This window comes from Bombina bombina, chromosome 5 (genome assembly GCF_027579735.1).
Source record: "Bombina bombina isolate aBomBom1 chromosome 5, aBomBom1.pri, whole genome shotgun sequence".
Lineage (NCBI taxonomy): Eukaryota > Metazoa > Chordata > Amphibia > Anura > Bombinatoridae > Bombina > Bombina bombina.
Genome location: NC_069503.1, coordinates 269,667,975 through 269,684,319, shown reverse-complemented (window position 1 = coordinate 269,684,319; position 16,345 = coordinate 269,667,975). Strand labels below are relative to the sequence as shown.

The following is a 16,345-nucleotide window of genomic DNA, read 5'->3' as shown; positions in this document are numbered from 1 at the left end:
TGGAGAGGCACACACTGCAAGATGCTTGAAGTCCAGTGTGAAGTTTCCACAGTCTGTGTTGATTTGGGGATCCATGTCATCTGCTGGTGTTGGTCCACTGTGCTTCATTAAGTCCAGGGTCAACGCAGTCGTCTACCAGGAGATTTTGGAGCACTTCATGCTTCCTTCTGCAGACAAGCTCTATGGGGATGCTGACTTCATTTTCCAGCAGAACTTGGCACCTGCCCACACTGCCAAAAGCACCAAAACCTGGTTCAATGACCGTGGGATTACTGTGCTTGATTGGCCAGCAAACTCGCCTGACCTGAACCCCATAGAGAATCTATCGGGCATTGCCAAGAGAAAGATGAGAGACATGAGACTGAACAATGCAGAAGAGCTGAAGGCCGCTATTGAAGCATCCTGGTCTTCCATAACACCTCAGCAGTGCCACAGGCTGGTAGCTTCCATGCCACGCCGCTTTGAGGCAGTAATTGCTGCAAAAGGTGCCCAAACAAAGTACTGAGTACATACAGTATGCATGCTTATACTTTTCAGAGGTCCGATATTGTTCTACAGGTATGTACAATCCTTGTTTTATTGATTGCATGTAATATTCTAATTTTCTGAAATTGTTGATTTGGGGTTTTCATGAGCTGTAAGCCATAATCATCACAATTATGACAAATCATGGCTTAAACTATCTTGCTTTGCATGTAATGAGTCTATCTCATATATTAGTTTCACCTTTTAAGTTGCATTAGTGAAATATTATAATTTTTCGAGTTTCACCTGTATATCTTTACTTTGTTTGATGTTATGTTTGAAAAGTTAAGGAGCAGGACTGGTGTTTTATAAGCTATGTTTTGTGTTTATCTTGGTGGAGGGAAACTGTTAATTATATTTACTGTTATTTTTGATACTATTTCTGAAAAGGAGTTACTGTTAATAAGAAATATCTCACTGGTTGACTGATTACACAATTTATTTTTCATGACTTGACCCCCCTATTTATGGAGTGGGGCCAGGGTGTCCGACCCCCAAGCAATCCGTTTTATTCTTGGCTCCCCCCATAAAAGGTAGCCCATGCCAGGGTTCCACTCAGGTGGACTATTTCCACCTCAACCTCTTGCTACATTACTCATATCTCAGAGCTAGACTTATTCCCTTCTCATTCCCCTATCTTTACTTCCCTGTTATCCCAATTTCAGACTCCCCACCTCACTTGCTTGAATATGGCCCCAACTCGAACCCCCCCTTCCGACTTGAAAATCTAGATCATGATGCAAGAATGATCCGACTTAGAATTCTTACCCACAACACTAAGGGCTTCAACTCCACTTTCAAGCGAAGCCTATTAGCTCGTACTCTCAAGTTCCATAAACCAGACTTGGTGTTTCTCCAAGAGACCCATTGGCAGTCAAACGTCCCTCACAGATTCCATTCGCGTACCTACATGACCATAGAGGACTCTCCCATTACCAAAAAGGCTAGAGGAACGGCCATACTGATACATAATAGGGTAGCTTTTGAACAAATCCAGGTGATTAGAGACCCACAAGCCAGATATACTATCCTGGCTTGAAAACTTGACCATGCCCTGCACACCCTAGTTTTCATATACTTGCCCAATTCCCATCAGTCTGCATATCTTAGGAAAATCCTGCAATTAGTAGACCGGTACAGACAGGGTAGAGTTCTTTTGGCGCGAGACTTTAACATGACTTGGGATGCTAAAATGGACCGCAAAACAATGGCCCCAGGTAGGAAAAACTCTCAGTCTGGCCTTCTTTCTATACAGTTTAGGAACATTATGTCACAGTACGGTTACTTTGACATTTGGAGATTGTTGCATACAAATGATAGGGATTATACTCACTACTCTCACTCACACAAAACTTATTCCAGACTAGACCACATTTTGTGCCTAGCAGAGACTCTAGACTGTTTCCTGCTCTAATTTTTCCCTTTGTTCCTGGTTATGGCTGACATACGGACTACAGATGCCCCTCAGGCTAAAATCACATTGTGTTTACCAAGTCATATCTTATCAGATATCCCTTTTAGGGAGTAACTGCGACGCAACATAAACAAACTCATTCACCAAAATGAATGCTCAGATTACAGACAATATTCTTTTGGGAGCTATTAAAGCGGTAGTTAGAGGCTATATTATTTGCAAGCAGGCCCGTCTCAAAAAGCTAGCTGGACTCACTCTTGCCCAGGCACATAACCAACTTCGAACTTTACAGACCAGTAACCGTCATCATTAAAGACGAAACATCCGCACAAATTTCCACCATTCAGGTGCACATCAGCCAACTAGAATTGCGCCAAACCCAACATAACCTTACAAAACTTAAACAAATATTTTATCACAAAGGCAACAAAGGCTGACACTATGTTAGCCAAAAAACTGCGCCACCGAAATAGCATATCCCGTATCCATCAAATACAACATAACAACAAAACGCTCAGACTGCCCTCACAGATAGGAGACTGCTTTGCTGACTATTACACAAAACTATATAACATTGAGACAGAGGAAACTACCCATCCTGCCTCGACACATGCTATTAGACAATTTCTTACCTCACTGAACCTCCCGACACTCACAAACACTCAGAACAGCAGGACTCACTTACTGCCCCCTTTACTTTACTGGAATTGAAACAAACGATTAAACGCCTAAAAACTTTTAAGGCCCCTGGGCCAGATGGATTCTCAGCCCAATTCTATAAGGCCTATGTCCAGGAACTGTCTCCCTTGCTTCTCAGATTCTTTAGCCTTGCCAGAAAGGAGGGGAGATTCAGGAAAGAGTTCTTGGAAGCTACTATAGTCACAATTCCCAAACCCAACAAAGACTCCTCCCTGTGTTCCAATTACAGGCCGATTTCCTTGATTAATACGGATGTCTAGATCTATCCCAAGCTTCTTGCCAACCACATTTGCAAACTTTTACCTAGTTTAATCAATCCTGATCAGGTTGGTTTCATTTATAACCGAGAGGGACCAGACAATACTAGACGTCTTATTAATGTAGTCGGTGAGTCAACGAGAATGAATAAGTCATTCTCGGTCATCTCTTTAGATGCCGAGAAGGCCTTTGACCGTGTCAGATGGGCCTAACTTTGGGAAACCCTCAAGGCTTTTAAATTCCCTTCTGCGATCTGTCATGCCATTCAAGCGCTTTACTCCACGCCGACAGCCAGGGTCAGGGGGCTGGGTTTTCAAACCATTCCATTTCCGATCTCAAACAGTACTAGGCAGGGATGTCCTCTGTCCCCATTGCAGTTCGCTTTGGCTGTTGAACCCCTAGCGGAGCAGATACGCTCAGATGAGAGAATGGAGGGAATTACTCTATCGGGAACGAAGCATAAAATTGCATTGTTTGCCAATGACATTACCATATTTTCTGCGGATCCGGCCCGTACTGTCCCTAGACTCTTGGAGATCCTGAAAGCTTTTGGGGACCTCTCCTTTTACAAACTTAATATCTCTAAAACTGAGATATATTGGTGGGGATATCCTCATGATTACATCCTTAAATTGAAGGTTAAATTTAACTTTAAATGGACAAATGAGTAGGTTACCCATCTTGGAGTAAGGATATCCAACAGTGTAGTGCAGATGGTCAAGGATAACTATCTCCCAATTTTAGCAGAACTGCAAAATTTAAAACATAAATGGGATCACAAGTCCATTTCCTGGATGGGTCGGATAGCCTCCCTTAAAATGTCCTTCCTCCCAAAACTCACTTATCTCTTTAGGTGCCTTCCTATTAGGGTACCCATGCATCTTTTGTTACAATTTCAAAGCAAGCTCACAAACTTTATTTGGCATGGCAAGACTCCCAGAATCGCTCATAAAACCCTTCAGTTCCCTATCCATCTTGGAGGACTAGCCTCCCCCTCTGTTATTAAGTACTATGAGGGGGCGATGCTGACGCACATATCCCAATGGGGGGTGCTTCAGTCGCATGACAGATGGAGAGAGATTGAACAAGCTTCTTTACCTTCCAATTGACTCCTCAGAGACCTAATCTGGACCCCCTCTCATAGTCACAGGAATCTCGGTATAACCAACTCTGTAATTTTGGAGTGCCTATCTGTCTGGGACAGGATTCGTCACCGCCACCTGATAGCACCCCACCCTTCCCCGATTACCTCGGTCGCTGGTCTCCTTACGGGTCTTGTGGAAACTCACCCAAACACATTGGCCCGATTAGGTGTCCAACGTGTTTCGGATTTTTAGTCCACGACTCACCAAGAAGGATTTATTGAGTTAGATCAGCTAGAATCTCACACTAGTATCCCTTCGTTCCTCCACTTTGAACTTACTTGGATTACAAGTTTCCATACAAGTTGGGGATTTTGTTCCAAACGTTCCTGCCCGCAGGGGTCACAGATTACTCAGACCATTGTCAACACATTATAATCTGCTAGAAGGCATCATACCACCTGAACCAACACCACACCTACTCAGATGGGACACCCTCCTACACATTCACATCCCTGTTAATACTTGGCAACGATCTATTGCGTTGACTAAGAAAACATTGCACTGCATAACAATGTTTGAAACATATTATAAAGTCATATCCCATTGGTATCTGGTCCCTACGCGGCTATCCAAAATGTTTCCGGGGACTTCCCCCTTATGTTGGCGGGGTTATGGTCTCCAGGGAGACATGCTCCACACATGGTGGGAATGCCCAAAAATTAAACCCTTATGGAATCTGTGCTTTAGAACCTTATATTTAGATTAGGATACCTAGAACTACGGCCACAGCTCTCCTACATCTGGACTTACACACCCTCCCAAAACATCATAGTCTGATATGCATATATCTCTTGCCCTCTAATAAAACTAATATTGCTAGGTCCTGGAAAAAAGTACTCCCCCCAAAGTGGACCAAGATTCTAAACACTATGGCTTATTTATACACCATGGAAAAAGATATATACCAATTACTTAATAAATCTGACCTGTTTGAAAAGGCCTGGGCTGACTGGAAAGACAAATACGATACACTGTGGCACCCGTCGGTAACGACGCAAGATGCTATACCCAATGCCTAATTAGTTAGCTAGTTGATTGTCCTTGCCCTTCTGACCCCTCCTCTGGGAATCAACTGATGGGTACTGGACTATCCCTTTCCCCCCCCTCCCCTCCTCCCTCCCTTCAGCCCCCTCCCCCCTCCTCCTGGACCCTCAAGATTCGATGTAATGTATTGTTCATATACTTGTTCTCACACTATATAATTGTTTATTTAATGCTTCCTTCTTTTATTATGGAAGGAATTACTTGTATATCAATGTTACCGTAGTAACTGTAACCGGACATGTTTGTCTGAATCATGAGTTTGTATCTTTACGTGTAGGGGTCCTGCGTGACTCCAATTGTCACTTGTCACTTTAAAAACCTAATAAAAATTTATTTTAGAAAAAAATAAAAAATTATTTTAAAAAAATTGCATACAAAAGTTATAAGGGCTCAAAGATATAAGGTCTCAGGTGAAGGGCTTTAACCTTCATGTCGGGTTAGCACCCTTGAGAACATGAGTTTGGGTTAGTGCGTGAGTAGTGTTTTTTTCTCCATTGAATTCTATAGGGAATACGTTAAAGCGCGTGCAATATTATAACTGCACTAGAAGTAAGCTGTTTGCGGGGCTAGTGCGAGCACGATAACCTTTTACCTTCAACTTGTAATACGAGTGCAACTCAAACACTATCTCATCCAAAACACTAACCTAAAGAAATGTGCCATTTTTGTCCATTTGTGTATAGAAAGTGTGTAACTTACCTAACTGTGATAATGAATCTGCAACAGCAGGAGAATAGTTTGTTTCATCGGATGCCTTCTCTTTCAGGAATGGTAGGCTACAAAAACAGAAATAAAAATGGCAATTATTCATGTAATGGCCTATTTTTTAGTTCAAATAAATAATTGGAAAACTTTCTTTGATAGTTGGTGGAGTTTTCTGAAACTTATATGATTGCCCTTAGTGGTCATAAAGTCACATTTCGTGCCTGTGCACTGAATTGCCGAGGTCTTGTAAAGTAATTAGCTAAATGAAATACAACTGCATCTAAAGCAGTGCTTCAAAAATTTGTTTAAAATTAGGAGCCAGTAAGGATATTTAGGAGCCAGACATACTTTTCGGAGCCAGACGGTGATATTTGTAGATAAATATATGGAGAACAACGCAAAAAGTTAGGAGCCAAGGGTAAAATTCTAAGAGCCAGTGGCTCCCTGGCTACTGGGTTTGTTGAGCCCTGATTTAAAGCCTATACAAATTTGTAACAACATTTTCAAGTTTGACTACACTCTATAATAAAGTTTGCACATATTTTAGTCACTTGGCCAAAAATTGCACAGGCGAAAATCTTTGCGCACAGTGCTCATAAAAATTAGAGAATATTGGGCACATGCAGGAACTGTTTGTGTTTTCGCTTTGCAGCACTGCTCCACATCAGGCTGTTCTCCTCAAACAGTGCTGTGCTCTGGCTGCACTGGGTAAGTTTTCCTTAACACAGTGCAGCCAGAGAGAAGCGCTGTTTGAAGAGAATGCAATGCTGCTAAGCGATAATGCATTGATTGATGACTGTCTCTCAGGAATTTTTTTCAACAACACCCCTAGTCTTTCCCATCTGCAAAGCTGTCACTCCTGAATGCAAGATGTTCTTGTGAGCAATGCACCTTTTTTATTACTACATTTTTTCCTTATAATTATGTGGTGTCAGACAAAGAGCAAAGGAAACAACTGTATTGAAGAGACATTTTAAAAACTTAACAAAATGTATTTTTTTTCAGAAGCTTATTTGCAATGCAATTTTCAACTGCTACAATATATAATAAAACCTTTATTCTCCAGTTAATCAACACACTGCAATTGAGCTGGTACTTTAGTGTAACTGCCTAATTTAAATTTAATTTAAAAAAAAACTGCAGAAAAAAAAAATCATTCAAAAAAATCTCACCACGGTAAGTGCAAGAAGGTTCTGCCTCTGAGGGGACATGACAGCCAGTCAGTTCAAGAACAATATTAAGGCAGGAGAGACAGGACTGAAAGGCATTTAAGCTGGCAGTCATGACTAGGCCTAGCAATGTGCTGGCCTATTCACAGCAAGCTCACTTACACTCTCTCTGTCACAAAGACAGGCAGAAATGCTGCAGTCTGGATTCTGTACTCATTGTCACTGTGAGATAATGATTGCAGTTGGTGTAATTAAAAGGATAGAGAACATATTGTATATTACAGGAACTGACACTGCGCCATCTCTTACTGAAATCTAGGTTGCCATGCAATCTTACTTTGAAATACTGCAAACTGTAAGGGAAAACACACAGAAAGGACAAATAATATTATCAGGTGGCATTATGAAGTAGCTGGGTGGAGGCAGTGTAATACTTCTGCTTTCCAAAGCACACATTAATTGCATAATCTACTATAAATGTATTTAATGATAAATTGAAAAATGTTAAGATTAGCTAATTTTAACTTAATATTGTCTTAAATTTTAGCCGGGTTGTGCGCCCATTAAAAAGATCCTGGGGAGAACACTGAATATGTAGGGAGTGGCACATATTTTCCTCTATAAATATTTCCAAATGCATTGTAGTCGTCTGCTTACAGTAATATATATATATAATTTAATACTCACTAGTCTAATGTATATCACTTACCCAAAAATCTTGAGGATTTCACACATTGGTTCTATTAACTCTTTATGTTCTTCTATCCTTTCGGCACAAATATTAAGAATTTTGGATATTTGTGCTAAATCCTTCAAAGGCTTTTTTGAAAAACTTCAAGTTAAGGGGGAAACACATACACAGAACATAAGATGTTGTAGTTCATTCATTTATATTGTTTCTCTCAATGAACACCAACGGGCACACATTTGTGTATGTGCACGCTCACACACGCTCATAACATGCCTGTTTGCTCCAAGCAGCCTCCTAAGAAAGATGCACCTCTACCCCAGAGACTAAGAAAAAGGAGGTGGACAACTGTTGGCTCAGGAAGGGTAAGAACAGTAGAACAAAGGCATACTCCTAATCATCTGCCTTTGAAAAACTCCTATACTGCTCTTACTGCTGGCAGGACATACTTGAAAACGAGAGAAATCTCAATGTATCCTTCTTGGTAAAATATTTTATAAATAAAATAAATAAATAAACTGTGATAAGGAAAGCACAGCTGACAGTGCTTCTTCTGACAGTGTATCAAGGAGGTCTAAATTTCTGGTGTCTGAATCTGCAACCAAGAAAACCAAGGTAAGAGCTGCAAATGTAATGTACATTTCTGTAAGACATTGTTAATACGCGACTCCCTTTAAAGAAATGTACATATAGGTGATGATAAAGGAGATTTGAGAGAGGTTTGATGTCTTCCAGGTACTACTGCTCATATACATTTAAATCACATTTCAAGAATATAGAAAAGACAGGGAGTTAGATGTTATTGTTAACCTAGGTACAAATGATCTGGCGAGCAATGATGTTTTTGCTGTGCAAAAGTAGTTTTTTTTAAACTAGGAAATTGTTTAGATCATGTGGCTGCATCTGTGTCTTTTTCTGCTGTTTTACCTGTGTATGACCAGGAAGTAGGAAGAATGCAGCGTATAACAGAATTTTAACTCTTGGTTAGGGAAGTGGTGCTGGGAGAGAGGATATGGTTTTGTTAGCCATCAAAGACATGTTTGGCATGATAGTAGCTTGTATAAGAGGGATGTGTTGCATCTGGGTATTAAAGGGACAGGAGTTGTGATAATTTAAAGACTTTATTCGTGGCAATTTAAACTAGAGAAGGGGGGCAGTGTTAACATACTCAACTGTCCTCAAGAGTACGACAAAACAGTTAAGCATAGTTTACATTCAAGTTTATTTAATGAAAAAAATACTACTTTTAGAAGACTTTGAAAAATGTAAGCAGGGGATGTATTGACCAGGCAAAATGATTTGAGAATTCTAGAAATGTCCTTTGTGAAATGTGCACAAATGCTCGCAGTTTAGTAAAATAATTACATGAACTTACTGCAATAATGATTCATGATAATTTAGATTTGGTAGCTATAACAAAGACATGGTACAATGACTCTCATGACTAGGAAACAGTAATACCTGGTTACATTTTGCTTAAAAAAAAGTAGGAAAAAAAGGGGGGGTTGTTCTTTATGTGAAAGAAAATATTACAGTAACTGAAATTGTAGAAACCAATGACAATGTAGAAAGTGTTTGGGAAAGAAACTGAAGGGAAACAGGTGTTTAGAATTGGGGTAGTATGTAGGCCTCCATTACACGATGAAGCATCAGATCAACTATTAATTGATGACAATGAAGGGCACGGTTATAGTAGTGGGGGACTCTCCTGAACAACTTGTAAAATATTTAGTACTTAAAAACAGTGATATAGTATCTATAGTGTCTGTGGGTGGGAATTTAGGCTCTAGTGATCATCAGTCTGTATGGTTTAATATTCAGGCAAAGGTACTGTGCAACCATAGTACAACAAAAGTTTTAGACTTTAGAACAAATCCTTTTTCTTACATGGGCAAATACCTAAATGAATCTCTAAAAGGGATGACACAGATTACACAAGTACAAGAACAGTGGGAATATTTTAAATTTGCTATTCTAGATGCAACTAAACACTGTATTAGGTTTGTCTGTAAAAGTAAAAGAAAAAGAAAACCAATATGGTTTTCAAAAGAAGTAGCACATGCAGTTAAGACAAAAAAAAGACAGTGTATAAAAAATTCTAACTCACTAGCTCAGAAGAGGATAAGGAAAAATCGAGAATCCAAAAAAAGATGACAAAGCAGTTAATCAGAAAGGCTAAAGCTGATGCAGAAGAGAAAATACCACAATCTGTAAAAAAAAACTGTTACAAAACCTTCTTTAGATATATCAGTGAAAAGAGAAAAACTAACGGATGGATAGTAAGGCTCAAGACCAATGATAGAGTAGTGGAAGGAGATAAACAAATGGCAAACTATCTAAATTATCACTTTTGTTCAGTCTTTACAACAGATTGTAAAGATAGTGAGATTCGGAGACGTTATTTTAAATGATAATGCGAGTAGTACTTTTCTTTTTACAGAGAAAGAGTTTTCAAGGGCTTTATAAAAAATAAACGTAAATAAATCCGTGGGTCCAGATAATATTCATCCATGATCCATGATAGCTACTCCATTAGCTGATTTATTTAATCAGTCACTGTTAACAGGAGTCTTTCCAAAAGACTGGAAAATTTCCAATGTAGTCCCTCTTCATCAAAAGGGTAGTAGGGAAGATTCTGCTAACTACAGGCCAGTCAGTTTGACCTCAATTGCAGGGAAATTAATGAAAACTCTTTTGAAAGAAAGACTTGTGTCTTAGCTTCAGACAAACAACTTAGAAGACAAAGGAAAGCATGGTTTCACTGCTGGAAGATCTTGTCAGACTAATCTAATTGATTTCTTTGACCATTTAACTAAATTAATAGACCAGGGAGGAGCCGTAGATGCTGCATATCTAGACTTTAGCAAAGAATTTGACACTGTCCCACACAACAAACTTATTCACAAAATATATTGCCTTGGTGTAGATGCTAAGATTGTTAAGTGGGTAAAATGCTGGCTTAAGGATAGAAGGCAGAGGGTTTCAACTAATGGAGTACATTCAAATGAGGGGTCAGTTACTAGTGGTGTTAGTTATTGGGCCTGTTTTTTTTTGTATCATGTTCATAAGTGATATTGGAAGTGGCTTCAGTGGAAGGTGTGCTTGTTTACTGATGATACAAAAATTTGTAACAGAGTTGATGTTCCAGGAAGTATTGGTCAAATGAACAGTAATATTAAAAGACTGGAGGACTGGGGAAATAAATGGAATCTGAAATGTAATATTACCAAGAGCAAAATTATGCATATAGGATCCAAAAACCAAAAGGCCAATTATAGTCTCAATGTTGCATTACTGACTTAACTAAAGAGGAACGGGACATGGGAATTATTATTTAAGATGATTTAAAATTTGGTACACAATGTAGCAGTGCAGCCAGTAAGGCAAGACAAATACTTGGTTGCATTGGGAGAGGTATTAGTAGCAGAAATTGCAAGATTCTTATGCCACTTAACAGATCATTAGTTAGGCCACATCTGGAATACTGTGTACAGTTCTGGAGACCATGGCCCATATTTATCAAGATCCGTACGGAGCTTGAAGGGCCGTGTTTCTGGCGAGTCTTCAGACTCGCTAGAAACACAAGTTATGAAGCAGCGGTCTAAAGACCGCTGCTCCATAATCCTGTCCGCCTGCTCTGAGCAGGCGGAAAGGAATCGCCGGAAATCAAACCGATCAAATACGATCGGGTTGATTGACACCTCCCTGCTGGCGGCCGATTGGCCGCAAGTCAGCAGGGGGCGGCGTTGCACCAGCAGCTCTTGTGAGCTGCTGGTGCAATGTTAAATGCAGAGAGCGTATTGCTCTCCGCATTTAGCGAGGTCTTGCGGACCTGATCCGCAGTGTCGGATCAGGTCCGCAAGACCTTTGATAAATTGGGGCCCATATCTCTAAAAAATATAAATCAACTAGAAACTGCCCAAAGGAGGTCTACTAAAATGATACACAGTCTAAAATATAAAACGTACAGAGTAAGACTCTATGACCTAAATAAGTATAGTTTGGAGGAAAGAAGGGAAAGAGGTGACATGATAGAAACTCTCAAATATATAAAGGGACCAAAAAGGCCATGGTGAAAAAATGTGAATATAAAAACACAAAATTGCAAAAATCCAAAAATAATGTGAAATACCTGTGGAAAAAAGAAATAGATACAATGTGTAGCAGGTTTCTAAATGGGTGCTCCAATAAAATCAAGCTTACCAGTACAAGGTCTACGCATTTCGGCCCCTCTAGGCCTTTATCATAGTCTTGATAAAGGCCTAGAGGGGCCGAAACGCGAAGACCTTGTACTGGTAAGCTTGATTTTATTGGAGCACCCATTTAGAAACCTGCTACACATTGTATCTATTTCTTTTTTCCACAGGTATTTCACATTATTTTTGTATTTTTGCAATTTTGTGTTTTTATATTTACATTTTTTCACCATGGCCTGTTCTCCTATTTTGTGAGTTGAATCCCCTGTGTCCAAAGGTTAAGAATACAACATACTCTTCATCTTCAGGAATAATCAGCTGGAGTTTATTTGTTTTTGGTGCTGAAATAGCACACTCTGTTACACTAAGGTCTTGGGTACCGACTAACATTTGCATATATACTTTACGTTTTTTCACCCATATCTATCACTTTGGATTTTTTTCAGACACTAATTTTTTTCTTATAATCATATTTTAATTTTGCAACTTTGTATTTTCTATTTTTGAAATTATTTTTGGATTACAACTTAAGGACACTATTTTTGGACACATATTGAAAATTTGATGTTTGAGCTTTTGTCATATTTTAATTTTGCAACTTTGTATTTTCTATTTTTGAAATTATTTTTGGATTACAACTTAAGGACACTATTTTTGGACACATATTGAAAATTTGATGTTTGAGCTTTTGTCATATTTTAATTTTGCAACTTTGTATTTTCTATTTTTGAAATTATTTTTGGATTACAACTTAAGGACACTATTTTTGGACACATATTGAAAATTTGATGTTTGAGCTTTGGTTTCATCACTAATTTATTTGGTACACAGATCTATTCCCCTGGACTTCACTTTATGGACATTATTTATAACTTCTAATCATAGCAGGCTTTCACTAAAGTTTAAAGGATATTATTTGAGGATATTTTCCTATTCCTCCAATAACACATCTCCTGCTTAAACTTACCCATTGTATTATTTTATCGTACTGATTTATTACATTTTATTGTAACAATTTTAACACTGTAATTAGTCTTGGATCCATAGACTAGAAGTTTTACTGTATTTATTTCTGTTATTGTTTTTATTAGCAATAAATCCTGCAAATTTTACTCTCTGATTTAACTACACCTAGCCTCCGTAAGTTGGCGCCTGGTTATCCCATTCTTTCATATTTGTATATCACTGGTGACAGCAAGGGTTTCACCATTTTCCGGGCCTAGAGGTGTCAGTTGGCGCTCAAGTAGACACTCTTTCTATCCTAAGAAAAAAGTAACATGTAATATGGGTAGACTTGATTAGCCTTTTTGGCTCTTATCTACCGACAAATTACCGGTATATGTTTCTATGTTTCATTTGAGTGCACAAACACATACACTCTCCCTCTCAGTTTTCATTGTATATTTTAGTCTGAAAAACACCAGGACAAAAAGGATACAATACCACTGCAATAATGTTTGGCTGTCTTCTTCAAAATTCTCACATGTCTTTCTGTTAAGTCCCGCTGTAAAAACAAAAGGTACCTTATTAACGGCCAACACAGAAAACTTCTATATTGTAATAGATGTTTGTCTTTTTTATAAAAATAATAAACAATTTGAAATCTGTGCCTCATATATGTGTTACACTGTGATTTAAAAATATATTACTTTATTAAAAGGGACAGAAAGTGCAAAAACAAAATGCTACAATGTGCTAGAGCATTTTATTATTGTACTGCTGCTTGCATATAACCATGAGTTTAACCCCTGAAAAAGGATTAAGCACAAAGATAAAGTCAGCTCCAGAGCAGCAATGTACTGCTGAGCCCTAGTGGAACACATCTGGTGAGTCAAAGACAAGAGGCATATGTGTGTAGCAACCAATCACTAACTAGCTCCCAGTAGTTCATTGCTACACCCAAACCTACCTAGATATACTTTTCAACATATGATACCAAGAAAATAAGGTAAATTTGATAACAAAAGCTAATTGAAAAGTCTCTTAAAATTGCATGCTCTATTTCAACAATGAAAGTTTAATTTTGAGTTTCATGTCCAATTAACTGAATTTAACCCCTTAACGACCAAGGACGTGCAGGGTATGTCCTACAAAAAAACGGTTATTAATGACCAAGGACGTACCCTGCACTTTCTCAGTGTTTTCAAGTACTGGAAGTGATCATGATCAATTCCAGCCGCTTTCAGGGTATTGCAGTGATGCCTCAATATTGAGGCATCCTGCAATACCCTTTTTTTACCCACCGATGCAGAGAGAGCCACTCTGTGGCCCTCTCTGCATCGGCCAATAATGGTGCAGATTGTTGGTGGCGTGGGAAGGATACAAGGGAGGCAGGTGGGCAGCACATCGCTGGTCAGTTCCAGATCCTGTGTTCCTGAAGTGCGCGCAATGGGCGGGAGTATGCAAGGGGGCGCACATGCACGCATTAGGGACAATGTATGGGAAGGAGGGAGAGGGAGGGGGGAATAAATGTTGGGAAAGGGATCTGGGAGGGGGGTAGCTACACTACAGAAAAATTGTTTATTTTATTAAAAAAAAAAACAATTTTTTTTTATCAAACTGGGTACTGGCAGACAGCTGTCAGTACCCAAGATGGAAGAAAATAGGTAGAAGGGGCAGGGTTAGAGAGCTGTTTGGGGGGTGATCGGAGAGGTTGGGGGCTAAGGGGGGATCCAACACTGTAGAATAAATATATATATTAAAAAAAGCCTTTTATTTTAGTACTGGCAGACTTTCTGCCAGTACTTAAGATGGCAGTGACAATTGTGAGGCGGGGGAGGGAAGAGTGCTGTTTGAGGTGGGTCAGGGAGGGATCAAGAGGTGGGATGGGTCAGGGAGGGATCATGGGGTGGGAAGGGTCAGGTGGGAGGCTGATCTCTACACTAAAGCTAAAATTAACCCTACAAGCTACCTAATTAACCCCTTAACTGCTGGGCATAATACAAGTGTGCTGCACAGCGGCATTTAGCAGCCTTCTAATAACCAAAAACAATGCCAAAGCCATATATGTCTGCTATTTCTGAACAAAGAGGATCCCAGAGAAGCATGTACAAGCATTTGTGCCATAATTGCACAAGATGTTTGTAAATAATTTCAGTGAGAAACCTAAAGTTTGTGAAAAAGTGAATGTTTTTTTTTATTTTATCGCATTTGGCGGTGAAATGGTGGCATGAAATATACCAAAATGGGCCTAGATCAATACTTTGGGTTGTCTACTACACTACACTAAAGCTAAAATTAACCCTACAAGCTACCTATTTAACCCCTTCACTGCTGGGCATAATACAAGTGTGGTGCGCAGCGGCATTAAGCGGCCTTCTAATTACCAAAAAGCAATGCCAAAGCCATAAATATCTGCTATTTCTGAACAAAGGGGATCCCAGAGAAGCATTTACAACCATTTGTGCCATAATTGCACAAGCTGTTTGTAAATAATTTCAGTGAGAAACCTAAAGTTTGTGAAAAAGTGAACGATTTTTTTTTATTTTATCGCATTTGGCGGTGAAATATACAAAAATGGGCCTAGATCAATTCTTTGGGTTGTCTACTAAAAAATATATATATACATGTGAAGGGTTATTCAGGGATTCCTGACAGATATCAGTGTTACAATGTAACTGTCGCTAATTTTGAAAAAACAAATGGTTTGTAAATAGCAAAGTGCTACTCGTACTTATTGCCCTATAACTTGCAAAAAAAGCAAAGAACATGTAAACATTGGGTATTTCTAAACTCAGGACTAAATTTAGAAACTATTTTGCATGGGTGTTTTTTGGTGGTTGTAGACGTGTAACAGATTTTAGGGGTTAAAGTTATAAAAAAGTGTGTGTTTTTCAATTGTTTCATCATATTTTATATTTTTTTATAGTAAATTATAAGATATGATGAAAATAATGGTATCTTTAGAAAGTCAATTTAATGGTGAGAAAAAAACTGTATATAATATGTGTGGGTACAGTAAATGAGTAAGAGGAAAATTACAGCTAAACACAAACATGGCAGAAATGTAAAAATAGCAGGGTAAGAAAATTGAAAAATGATCTAGTCAACTAAGGGGTTAAACCCAGGGCTAGATGTTTTTTTTTCTCATCACAAACATTAACTGGCTTCTGTGCATGATGATAAATGCTAACATAACTGTGCCACAGGTTTGGATACCATACAACGTTATGGAAATAGAACCTTAGCTCAACAACTGCTGAATTTAAAAAAACTAATCTAATATAAAAATGCAACCAATGTTAAGAGTCTTAAAAAAATACATGATTTTTCCCCTTATAAAAGGTAACATTGACCAATCTGATTACTTCTATAAACACACACATCCTTGACAAAGCCACTTGTATGTTAATAGGAACGACACCAGCTGGAACCAATCAAATCATTGCATGGGTGTTTACTAATGAAGCAGCAAACCATACATGTTCAGACATTAAAGGGCCATTAAAGTCGAAAAATGACATGCTATCATTTGTTACAGAGTGTAATTTTAAGACTAGCAA

At 38.7% G+C, this 16,345-nt stretch overlaps 1 protein-coding gene across 1 annotated transcript in view; it reads right to left on the bottom strand.

The window, feature by feature from the left end:
- CFAP69 (cilia and flagella associated protein 69) overlaps nt 1-16,345 on the bottom strand; it is a 292,339-nt gene that overhangs the window by 265,341 nt on the left and 10,653 nt on the right. The window contains exons 3-5 of the mRNA XM_053715703.1: nt 13,282-13,347; nt 7,669-7,778; nt 5,785-5,861 (exon numbers count right to left, since the gene is read on the bottom strand). Of these exons, the coding sequence (XP_053571678.1) occupies nt 5,785-5,861; nt 7,669-7,778; nt 13,282-13,347 (253 nt within the window). The remainder of the gene's footprint in view (nt 1-5,784; nt 5,862-7,668; nt 7,779-13,281; nt 13,348-16,345) is intronic.